Genomic DNA, 13,206 nt, shown 5'->3' on the forward strand with positions numbered 1-13,206 from the left:
GAAACTGATGTACTCATAAGAGTCAGGTTGTATGTGTGTATATTATATAAGAGGCAGGAAAAATGAACTGTGCCCATCCAAAGGCACTTTTTGGGGGAGAAAAACCCTTTGCAAAAATAGTTTTCAGCCCGGGTGGTGCTGTGGTTAGAATGTAGTATTGCAGGCAAACCGCCCACAGCCAGGAGTTCAATCCTGACAGGCTCAAGGTTGACTCAGCTTTCGATCCTTTTGAGGTCGATAAAACGAGACTGCTGGGGGCAATATGCTGACATTGTAAACTGCCCAGGGAGTACGGTAAAGCACTATGGGGTGGTATGTAAGTCTAAGTGCTGTTGGTATTGCTATTGAAATACTAGCATGCTCCTCTAGCCTTTCTCCTAGGTCCGTGGTGGCAAACCTATGGCACACGTGCCACAGGTGGCACGCAGAGCCCTCTCTGTGGGCATGCGCACCATCCCCCCAGTCCTAGGCCTTCAGCTGGGTTTTATAAAACCTTTTTGTTTTAGGCCTCCGCCACCATGTGCAAAAAAAAAGGTTCAATCAATTTCAACTTCTCACAGGAAAAAAAAAAGATCTCACAAAGTTGGAATCGATTGATTGAACTTTTTAGTCCCACCCAGTCTCCTGTTACCACCGCAGCCATCCCCACCCATTGGGCCACGCCCACCCATTGGGCCACGCCCACCTGGCACCCGACAATACATAAGTGGGTTTTGGGTTGCAGTTTGGAGACTCAGTCTCTAAAAGGTTCGCCATCACTGTCCTAGGTAGTTCTCCTATCTTCTAGCTAGGGTTTGTCAGTGTACAGTAAATCCCTGCAAATGTGAACATAGATGCGTGCATAGACACAGAGGGAGCAGCCGAATAAAAAGTGCAATTAAGAAAGTATTTGATTGCCAAAAGTAAGGATAAGTGTTCAAGAACATCATAGGCATCTGCAAAGGGAGCAATAGCCCATTAGCCATGATGCCCTGATTCAGCTCTTTCAATTTAAGAACTAGTCCCTAACTGTTCTTGAAGCCAAGATAAGCAATAAAACAAGTTATCACCATGTGGCCTATTTTATCTGAAAAGACCTTTCCTGTTTAGCGAACAGTGCTAGCAGTGACAGGCAGGGAAGCTAGCCAGCAAGTGTAAAAGCAAAGGCAAGAATGTGTCATGTTTCCTAACTCAGGATTATATCTAAAATCATTACGATTTTTCAAAACATTCCAAGCAGTTCAACAGCAAATGCTGAGTGGTGGTGGTGATGGTTTCTCAAAATGGAAATGTAGGGTGTAATGTTTTTGATGGGAAAATGCAATTTATTGGTGCTTCGGGGTGGGTGGCTTTGGGGGGAGGGTATGGTTGGGCTGCACAGTGATCTGGATTCAAAAAAGAAAAGGTTATTTGGAGTGCATATGTTCCACCAACTGGCAATTCCTCAAAGAAGCTGCCTCTTTTTTGTAAGTATGCATATCCATCACTGAGCCCTGAGAAAAGATATGCCTGATTTCACAAGGTGCTCTGCGGCATGATAGGCCTGCTTTGAATCACCTTTTCCCCTTTGAAATTTAATTGTTGCCTAGCCCAATCCTTATTTATTTGTTTGTTCATATCCTTCCCTTTTTATTTTTACAAATAACTCAAGGCAGTGTAGATATTCAATACACCTTCCTCCTCCTATTTTCCCCATAACAACAACCCTGTGAGGTGAGTTAGGCTGGCTCAATTCACCCAGCTGGCTTTCATGGCAAAGGCAGGACTAGAATTCACAGTCTCCCCCTGGTTTCTAGCCTGGTGCCTTAACCACTGGGCCAAATTGGCACTTTATATATACACCATTAAGCAAAGCTTCAAGATTGCATGTCTCTTATTTCTACATGAACTTCTCCTGCTCTCAAAGCTTGGGTTGATCTGTGGTGTGCAAGTGCTTAGAAAAGCAATGCTTTTTGTATATAGTAGGGAATTCTAATGTGAAGATATGACAGTTTCTTGTGTGTAACAATGCAGCAAACTCTGGGGTGGGCTGCAAGCTAAACTGAGTGGTACTATATTACCTATATTACATCGAGAACTACCAGAAGTACAGGCAGGATTTCGAAGAGGCAGAGGAACTAGAGATCAAATTGCCAACATACGCTGGATCATGGAGAAAGCTAGGGAGTTCCAGAAAAACATCTATTTCTGCTTCATTGACTATGCTAAAGCCTTTGATTGTGTGGATCACAACAAACTGTGGCAAGTTCTTAAAGAGATGGGAGTACCAGACCATCTTATTTATCTCTTGAGAAACTCATGTGCGGGTCAAGAAGCAAAAGTGAGAACTGGGCACAGAACCACTGATTGGTTCAAAATTGGGAAAGGAGTCCGGCAAGGCTTTATACTGTCACCCTGCCTATTTAACTTATATGCAGAGCACATCATGAGAAAGGCAGGGCTAGATGAATCAAAAGTTGGAATTAAGATTGCTGGGAGAAATATCAACAACCTAAGATATGCAGATGATACCACTCTAATGACAGAAAGTGAAGAGGAACTAAAGAGCCTCTTGTTGCTGGTAAAGAAGGAGAGTGCAAAAGTTGGGTTGAAACTTAACATTAAGAAAACCAAGATCATGGCATCCGGCCCTCTCAATTCCTGGCAAATAGATGGGGAAGAAATGGAGGTAGTGACAGATTTTATTTTCCTGGGCTCCAAGATCAACACAGATGGGGACTGCAGCCAAGAAATTAAAAGACACTTGCTCCTGGGGAGGACAGCCATGGCAAATCTAGACAGCACACTAAAAAGCAGAGACATCACCATGCCAACAAAAGTGTGTATAGTCAAGGCTATGGTCTTCCCAGTTGCAAAGTATGGCAGTGAAAGTTGGACCATAAGAAAGGCTGAGCACCAAAGAATTGAAGCCTTTGAACTATGATGCTGGAGAAGACTCCTGCAAGTCCTTTGGACTGCAAGGCGATCAAACCGGTCAGTCCTAGAGGAGATCAACCCTGACTGCTCTTTAGAAGGCCAGATCCTGAAGTTGAAACTCAAATACTTTGGCCACCTAATGAGAAGGAAGGACTCACTGGAGAAGAGTCTAATGCTGAGAGAGATTGAGGGCAAGAGAAGAAGGGGACGACAGAGAATGAGGTGGCTGGATGGAGTCACTGAAGCAGTAGGCGTGAGCCTAAATGGACTTCAGAAGATGGTAGAGGACAGGAAGGCCTGGAGGAACATTGTCCATGATGGGTCGGACACAACTTTGCAACTAACAACAACAACATATTACCTTACTGAAGGAAAACATGGTAAGTACAGTATTTGCTTGTTTATCTGACTGGAAGTCAACTTCCCTTCCAAAATGAACCCTGAACAGTTAACAATTCCTTAACCTCCTTCTTGACTGCACAAGAGCCCCTGATCTAATCCTCATTTGTGGTTCTCCATTCTATCTCTGGCTGATGCCAGATGCTTTTTTAAGTCTTGGGCATCTTCTTTGGGCTTAAGTTTTTCAGGTTTTAGCCTCAGGTGGAACAATTTTATACCTTGTAAAAGAAGTTGACCTAATCCTATTATTACTTAGATATTTTTAATCTCACCTTTATTATTTTTATAAATAATCTGAGGCAGCAAACATATCTAATACTCTTTCCTATTTTCCCCACCTCAATAATCCTGTGACATGAACTGGTCTGAGAAAGAGTGACTGATTCAAAGTTACCGAACGGGCTTTCATGCCTAAGGTTGAACTAGAACTCAGAGCCTCCTGGTTTCTATGCCAGCACTTTAACCACTTCACTGAACTGACTTTAATATGGCTCCATTTTAAGGCTAGGCCTCTGTACTGCAATGGGCTTCTTGCACGGGCCGCCCACTCACTCATATTTGCTTGCTGATACTGTCACTTTTTAACTGAATATGCAACCAGGCACGTTTGCGTCCCTCAGGGCATAAGAGCATTTGTGCAGTATCCATTTGAAGTAATGAACAGAGTTGTATTGTGTGAGTTGAAGAAAGAAGTAGCTGACCAACAAAGTGCAGACAAAATGAGCTCCAGGTTTGGCTGAGTACAGATGTTTTCCTCATCCCCAGGATAAAAGGCATTCCCTACAGGCTCCACTCCTACTCCCCACAGAATGTCTGCCAGTTTCTCAGAGCTGAAGGGAAAGGCTGGAATTTCGCATAGCCCCACTGCTTTGCGAGAAGAAGGTCCTAGGAGAGACTCAGTCTTAAATCCTGGAAAATTCCTGGTGACTGTACTGGATCAGCCCATGGTTAGACTAGGCCGCTTCCCATTTTAGAATATGGGACACTTTCCCTGAAAAAGGTGTGCTTGTACTCTTTCTGCAAAGTCGATGTCACTAAGAAAATCCAATAAAATCTTAAGATTTTTGAGCTTGTCGATCAGAAGGTCGGCAGTTTGGTGGGTTGAATCCCGAGTGCCACGTAATAGAGTGAGCGCCTGTTACTCGTCCCAGCTTCTGCCAACCTAGCAGTTTGACAGCGCGTAAAAATGCAAGTAGAAAAATAGGGACCACTACAGTGGGAAGGTAACAGCGTTCCATGCGCCTTTGTCGTCTAGTCATGCCGGCCACATGACCACAGAGACGTCCTCGGACAAGCGCTGGCTCTTCGGCTTTGAAACGGAGATGAGCACCAGCCCCTAGAGTTGGAAACGACTAGCACGCATGTGCAGGGGAACCTTTACCTTTATCTGTTATGGAATATGACATTAAGTAACAAAGATGCCCACCCCAAAATGGACAGATGTATTATAGAAGATACCCATGCAAATTACACTCCCATTCTACACTGTAATTTTGTTCGTCTGTAGCGATGCAGTTTAAATTGCGATTTCTTTTACTTGTGATCTATGATCAACTATCCTTTTCTTCAGATTTTGCCAGATGATTGGGAAGTGCAATCAAACAAGCTTACAGTACATTGATTGATGGATTTTGTTTTATTTTAAAAAGTTCTTTTTAAACTTTTTGTCCTGTCCATGTTGTACTTATACTATATTCTCCCAAAGGGAATGCTAATCTAGTGTGAAATACTGGAAATGTAACATGGTTTTCCGTATAATTGCAGTTTCCAGCAGGAAATCTGGAATGCTTGTGTAATGCACACCAAACTGGCAGTTTAGCCAAATGCAAGCTGAAGGCAACACTGTACTGTAATCTGCATCAAATGAATCTAAATTAGTCTGGGAAAAGGCAACACCAATCTTAATGCAAACTGACTGAAGAAGCTAAACAAATATCCATTGGAAGCAAAATAAATTAATGCAGAAGTAGAGGATGAATTTGGAAGAGTGAGGAAAATTCTTAGGGACGACTCACACCCTGGTCAGTATCTCTTTACTCTCCTACCATTGGGTAGGAGATATAGGAGTATAGCCAGCCATACCAACAGGCTGAAGAACAGCTTTTATCCATGGGCTGTTAGGATCTTGAACGGGAAATAATTTTATAATTTTATGTATGACTGACTTGCGAGGCCGGTGTGTTGTGCAGTTAGCTCACATGGTGTAACAAGATGGTGGGTTTGTTGTCACTGTGAGTTGTGGTTGGGGGGAGGCATGAAGGGAGGCTCAGCCAATCTCAATGTATACATCGTTGCACTTTGACAATAAAGGTTCATTCATTCATTCATAGTCTAGATAGGAGCAGTAGCACAGAAGATTATGCAGCCAAGCTCAATAAACGGGTAGATAGATCTGTAATGTATTGGGATTTTACTTGAACTGTTTCACGTATCTGTTTGAATGATGCTTAAGGTTGCTCAATTGGTGTGTCTGTGTAACAGTCGCTGACTAAGCCAGACTTGTCTCCAAGAAGATCATTGGATGATTTCGGGCGGGAATGAGTTCCTTTAAACCTATTGGCCACCACCTAGTGGCTATCCGCATAAGTAGTTGCGCAGAAGCCTCTGTTTCCGTTCTGTTCCTGTTTGCAACCTCTCATCTCGCTTATTGCCTACAAAGAACCAGCTACACAACACTGGTGATGAAGGTGGGATACTGCTTCTTCAAAAGAGCTGGAAGTCACTAGGGGGTGAGGCCAGCAAAGCGCCTGGCAGGGACCCCGTTCCCCCTCCCTCGGTCAGCCTAGCAAGCCACGCTAGCGACCACCCCAGCCTGTGGACCAGTCTCAGGGCCTACGAAGAGAAGCAGCACGAGGCAAGGTGAAACACGAGCCATGAAGACTTCCACCATGTTGAAAGTCGGAAAGCTTGAGGAATTTGATGTCACTCACCCGGAGGGATGGTCGTCCTACATTTCAAGAGTAGAGAACTACGTCTGCACCAACCAAGTCGCTGAAGATGGCCTGAAGGCCGCAACATTTCTATGTGTCTGCGGGTCTGCGACATTCGACATCGCTGAGAACTTAGTCGCACCGGCACAGCTGGAGTCTGTTACTTACGCAGACCTGAAGAAACGGCTCAGCGACCATTTCCAAACGAAGCTGTCAGTGATAGCATGGAGGCATGCCTTTGAACAGCGAGTACAACAACCCGGCAAGATGGCCACAGAATTCATCGCGGTGTTGAGACAAGCTTCGCACCTGTGCCAATTTTCAGACCACAATCACAAAAAGTTATTTATTTATGCTTATCCATCTTCTGGGATCACCTGCTGCCGGCGTCAACTTCCCTCCGCCCTGTGCGTTCTCACAGAGAGGGCCTCCTCAGGGTGCCTCCGGTCAGAGAATGTCGGCTGGTGGCCCCCAGGGGGAGGGCCTTCTCTGTGGGTGCCCCGGCCTTATGGAATCAGCTGCCGGTTGAGCTCCGGATGGCACCTGACCTTCGCTCCTTCCGACGTGGTCTGAAGACCCATCTATTTGAACAAGTCGGCCTGGCCTGATGGGGGATGTGTTGGGGTTTTTATTGCGGATTTTTATATTACTATCTATCGTTTTAGCTCGGGCTCCTATTTAATTCTCTTTTAATTTTTGTATTCTGTATTTTTATAAGTGCCCTGTTCACCGCCCTGAGTCCTTCGGGAGAAGGGCAGTATACAAATATAATAAATAAATAAATAAATAAATAAAATCTTGGCTTCTAAAGCTTAAAGGGAACAATCAAACAAGGCAATGCACCTGAAACTGAAACAGAGTTTTTCCATTTTAATAAAATGGAAAATAAAATTATAGTACGATAAGTCCTTGAATTACAATCACAGTTGAGACTGGAAAGGTTGTCACTGAGTGGTACAGTTGTTAAGTGAGGCATCATGTAAATGCATCCAATTTCATGACCTTTTTTGACACAATCATTAAGCTAATCATCCATGCTGTTAAGCAAGACATCAAGTGGCTTGTAACCTCCTGCCAGCTTCCTCACTGACTTTGCCTGTCGGAAGCTGTCTGGGAAGGTCGCAAATGGCATTCACATGACTGCATAAGGGCAAGCTAGTTGCCACGTGCCCAGATTACAATCACATGATCACAGGGATGTCGTGATGGTCCTAAGTCACTTTTTCAGTCTCGTCGTAACTTCAAATGGTCACTGAATGAATGGGCGTTAAGCAAGGTATTGGGTAACGATAGCTAGATAACTTTTAACTTGTCATTTGCTGCAGATGGAAAATTATTCTATAGCAAGTGGGGGCGGGAACCTGAAGTTGCAGGTTAACATCCATTTCTTTCAGTCATTGAGTTGGATAGATTGGACACATTTGGCATGATGTTAAGCATTTTGGACTTTCTTGTGTTATATCATGAATCTCATCATGGAATAATGAGAAGTCAAAGGTTCACACATTGCAGATAAGGTATACGTTTCCTTTTCTGGCTGGCTTTATCATTCTCTCCTGGAGCAAATATGAGGAACTGGGTGTCCTTTCAGAATGAGGGTGTGTTTTTTTCTTTTTACAGAAAAAAAGAGAAAATGCAACTGTTCCATGTAAGAACAGCTGTTGCCTTTAGCACTTAAATCACAGAAGGAAAGACCTGAACTGAAGCAAGAGACTTCTTAAAAAATAGAACTCTGTTCTGTATAAGAGCAACTCTTGCCTTTGGCAGTTAAGCAGTCTTTGAACGTGACAAACTGTGTTTTAGAGCAAAAGCCCTTGGTTTCATTCTTCTTGCGAATACTACCCAAATCCCAGAACACACTGTGCTTTCTGGTACTTCATGTCTAAGCAATTTCAAATATGTCTTTGTAAATGCTAGCCAGAGCAATACACACATTAGTCACCCTTGCTTTATTCACACAATGTGAGCTTTGCAAAATAGTTCAGACAGGAAGCACAACCATCTTACTTGACTGTAAGATTACAGAATCTTGCAAGCCCAAAAGTAACATCTCTTCCCCTTTTGTCTTTACAGCCCAAGCAACTAGGGAGTGTCAGGTGCCAGGTGCCAGATTAACCTGGAGAGTGAACCTCTCCAGTTATTTCTGCAACGTAGAAGATTTGTAGAAAACTTTTCTGGCTTTATTGTATCAGGAATGTAGGGAGACACATGTGAAAATTTGGTTAAGTTAGGTGGATTTTCCAAGAGCCATTAGCCACAATTACTCATCCATGCCTTTTGAGTCTCAGTCTACCAAACTACAGAGAAAGACCATCACCTTTGTTCTCTAGCATTATGAACTTCTCATTGGCCGTGGCCTTTTGGAAAGAGGGTACAGCATAGAAGACTTGAGCTGATCCTCCTGGTAGGGTCCAGCAATACTCCAAATGCAGCATTCGGTTTGATCCTACAGATGTGATGTAACAGACCTGCTTAATTCTGTATATAGTTCTGACAGCTAAGTTTCCTTTTGCACAGAAATTACAATTGCAGTTCATTGGAAATAATGTGAATAACAGGATTCTTAACATATCCTACCAATTTTTCAGATTCGATTGAATAGTCGTGGACTTATCTATTCTGTGGGCTTGTTGCTAGCTTCAGTTTTTGTCACGGTAAGTGTATCATTCTTTATTTTTTAAAAAGTGATCATAGGCACATTGGCCATGAGGAGGGGAAATCTAGACTTGGTGGAGCAGTGGGCTAATGCCTCCTTAAGTAACACCAGCTGCCTGCAATTAGTGCAGGTTCGCATCCCCCCAGGCTCAAGGTTGACTCAGCCTTCCATCCTTCCGAGGTAGGTAAAATGAGGACCCAGATTGTTGGGGGCAATTAAGCTGACTTTGTAATAATGCCGCTTGGGGTGTGTGTGAAAGCCCTAATAAGCAGGCATATACATAGAATGAAGGCTACTGCTAAGCTTGTAAGCCGCCCTGAGTCTTCGGAGAAGGGCGGGATATAAATGGAATTAAAATAAAAAAATAAATAGACTCCACAGAGGCAATACCCATGGCTGATCTTCAAAGTGTATCAGTACCATGTTTAGATGGAAAGCAAAGGAACATTTAGACCTGCAAATTGGATCTTATCAGATTGTACCAAGGATGAAACTGAACAGTTTTTTAATTTCAGTGTTATAAATCTGTTCTCATAAACATCTCTTTGTCAAGGACCTTAGGCCAGATTGTTGCTATTGGGAGAAGAAATGCTGTTGATTTGTAAGAGGGAGTAATGGAGAGAAGATTATTCACATTGGTTCATAGATATGGGAGAGCCATCTCTAGATTTATATAGTAGTAATGACTTTCTTTCTATTTCTAGGTATTTGGAGTTCATTTGAACAAGTGGAAGTTAGATAAGAAGCTGGGGTTTGTGTGCCTTTCCCTCTATGGAATCTTCTTGTGTTTCTCCATCATGACAGAATTTAATGTCTTCACTTTTGTAAATTTGCCTATGTGCAAAGATCATTGATCCTATGGACAGTCTGTTGAGAGGCAACTTCCTTCTGTACCAGTGCAATATGAAAATGGTTGGCATTTCCAAGCAGTATGAGGCCCCCTATGAAGGCTGTGAAGTTCAGTGGGGCCTCTTCTTGTCTTGGCTTAGTCTCTTTCTAAGCCATCTTTTCACACGTACAAACGCTCACCTGGAAACCACCTATATTGATGTGAAGATTTACAAATTCAGAAACTCTGATGGGCAAACTAACTTTTACCTGGCCCTGAGCCAGAGAAACTGAACTATTACAGTTTTTTTTAAGTTATTTGATGGAAGACTAATTTATGAATTGAGACTATAGCTAAGATACAAAGAAGAGGGTACATTGCATTGGCTGCTTTTGGAGAAAAATGAAAGGAATTTATTTTATTCTACTTTCCTAAGAAAGTTTCCTTGCAACCTATCTAATTTGCGGAATACTGCATCTCATTGGATGATTCCGTTGTCATAAACAGTGCTGTGAGAACTGAATTCCAGGTACTTACTAACATGAATGGACCTATACTTTTCAGAAGTGGTACATAATGACTTCCTTACGGGAAGTAATGTATCCCAGAAAGAGATTTGGGAGGAATCTTAACTGAATTCAGACCGCAGAGTTGAACCTTGCTGCCATTTTATTCTTAACAGCAGAATGTGATCACTAGGTTGTTTAGAATATTTCCAAGCAATAGTTTAGGCCTACCAACCCCGGCAGGCTCATGAGATGGAGTCCTGGTTTTTAACTTGATGATTGCCAAGAAAACTACATGGATGTATCCATGAAGTCACCAGGAGCCAAATGTGACTCAAAGGAGATTTAACTCTTTTTTTCCCCTTTTAATTTAATTTACAATGCCTGGACTAATCTTTTATGGGTTCTCAATGTTTATTGAGACTATTTCTTTAGCACTTTTAGATTGAAAAGTACTTTATTTCCCTCCCTTTCCTCTTTATCCTGGCAACAGTTTCTTAAGGTAAGCATTAATATTCCCGTGTCTTAAAAAAATAGTGCAGTTGAAAAAGTCTGTGTCCCCACACATATCAACTTCAGGACCACGTTAAGATCTGAACCAAAATTGTTTTGATCCAAAACAAAATTCACGTTTTGGGATCACCAGACCATCTATTAATGTTTGGAGATTGGAGAAGAGGAAATGGATGTAAAGGGACATTAGTTGAGAAGGGAATAAAAGCACATGGCACATTTTAAAATAATTAGTTGAAGACACTGGTTTGTAAAAAGCATATTTTGCACATATATTATTGCTGATGTTATCATTTGCCATTCTGCGAAGGATACACTGGACCTGGGTGGGCATGTTATTGTTTTTTCCTTTTGTATCCCACTGGGTGGTTTGCTTATGCAAATCCTATTTTAGGAATCTTTGTTGGTGAGTTCTTCCTGCTATTTACCACAAAATTGCATAGCACTTATTTTTAGTTTTCTCGACAGAGAGGATTAGATTTGGACAGAGAAAGCTATGATAAAGTCCCCCCCTTCAATGTCCCATTGACTCTGCTGTCTTTAATGTGATTTGCTCTGTTCACTCTGGAAATCCTGAAGACACCTCAGCTTCCATGTAGACCACATCCATTCCCATTACATTTTCAGTGATAAGAGCTGCATTCCTGACTGTCCCAGTGATATTTAGGCCCAGACTATCCTGTTTTGTTTTATTTGGTATATATGTGTATGCTTTGTTTTACTCTGCTTTTATAAGAAGGGATCTTTTGCTAGGCAAATGTGCAAGGAAGGTTTTATCTACATAATCCACAAAGGTCATTCTTAACAGAAAAACAGCAAGCTGATGCCTGGGCATAAACATACCTTTCGATTTACCCATCAATTTACAGTATACTTTAGCACTTCCTTATTCAAATGAGTTTCTTTTTCGGATCAATAGTATGAAACAAAACGTTGTGATCTGCAGTCTCCCTTCATCATAGCATCTTGCTTTTTCTTATGACTTCCATAGTTGAATTTCCCCTTGATCAGGTCTCATCCACATGCATGGCTAATTTGTGGTCAGCCAGATAGAATAAATGTATTAATACAAACTTAGTTTAACAGAGAAAAGTTTGCTCTTTCCGCACCTCTCCCTCACGCATACTGTACACATGAACATAATTTGCCAATTGCTCCCTTGTGCACATTTTTAGTGTTTTCAATTCTGTGTCAGACAGATGCAATAAAATTGTCAGAACTCATGTTCTTATGCTAATTTAATGTTCTAATGTATGCTGAGGGAACTATAACTGCATTCTGAATTTTCTATCTCTTTGTTAATTAACTACTGAGCATCTAGCATGGCAAGAGCCATTTTGATGTATGGTTGAAGGCACCAGACTGGACGCTAGCCAGTGACCTTGGGCCATTCATTTTCTCTCAGCCATAGGAAGAGGGTAATGATAAACCACTTTAAAAATGTTGTCAAGGAATTTTTTTTGAAAAGGTGTTTTCATATACTGCAGAGAAATTATGACTTTTAATCTAGGGCAGGGATAGGCAACCTTGGCTCTTTTATGACTCGTGGACTTCAACTCCCAGAATTCCTGAGCCAGCTATCAGGAATTCTGGGAGTTGAAGTCCATGAGTCATATAAGAGACAAGGTTGCCTACCCCTGATCTAGCGCAATCAATTGTTTCGCATGGGAATCTACAGTAACAGGTTTTTAAGCTTTAAATTCACAATAAACTCTAGGAGTGAAATGCAGAAATAAATAGTGGCAATGACTATCTTTTCAGAGATTTTTGTCCACTGCTACAGATTTATTTCATGAAAGATTGTTTAATATGCTCCTATGAAATCTTAGGATTCTTGTAACATATTACTTTTACCATCCATCATGTTTTCTTCATTCTGTTTTTAATTAAATAAATAATTACGGTCGCTTAGTATATTTCTGTTTTAGCATCCAGAAATTTTTTTAAAAGCATTCATTATTATCGCTTCCTCTTGGTTGTATAATAGATTGCATATAGAAATCCATTTCACATCATCCAGATGATCAGGATGGATTGCTCCCATTGTCAACACAATACAATTTATTGGTGAGACTTCTGCCGCTTGGCCCTGACCAGCTCTAAATGATCCCCTTGGAATTTTCTGTAACTCCCTACTCCCTCAAAACACAGACAAACTATTTTCAAAACAAAATGGAACAGAATAAATGGAGAGCATGGAATAATGTCACATACATAACAATACTTTGGAGATAAAAATAATGTGTGGTCTTGCAGAGTGTGGGTGCTAAAAAATCTGGGCAGTGCATAGTGACATGTGCATATTGCTAAGATAAAATTCTTCATTTTGCATCACTCTCTTTATGGAATGTGAATAACACCAGTCTAAATTTGTATCTTTGTATTAAATGGAACACATGTTCATCTCTGCAACTATCTGTTCAACTCAATAACAATAACACTTGGAGAACAGAATAACATTTAAAGACAAATGTTAAA

The 13,206-nt window shown here is 41.5% G+C and overlaps 1 protein-coding gene across 2 annotated transcripts in view; it reads left to right on the plus strand.

Annotated features, from left to right (window-relative positions):
• Window positions 1–12,247, plus strand: part of SLC24A3 (solute carrier family 24 member 3) — a 197,260-nt gene extending 185,013 nt beyond the window's left edge. For both annotated transcript variants that reach the window (XM_083358336.1, XM_083358337.1), the window contains exons 16-17: window positions 8,813–8,878; window positions 9,585–12,247. In XM_083358336.1, coding sequence (XP_083214462.1) covers window positions 8,813–8,878; window positions 9,585–9,734 — 216 coding nt within the window. In that variant the 3' untranslated portion in view covers window positions 9,735–12,247. The remainder of the gene's footprint in view (window positions 1–8,812; window positions 8,879–9,584) is intronic.
• Window positions 12,248–13,206: the final 959 nt, after the last annotated feature.

Source organism: Vipera ursinii (genome assembly GCF_947247035.1).
Source record: "Vipera ursinii genome assembly, chromosome: 3".
In the NCBI taxonomy this organism is placed as follows: domain Eukaryota; kingdom Metazoa; phylum Chordata; class Lepidosauria; order Squamata; family Viperidae; genus Vipera; species Vipera ursinii.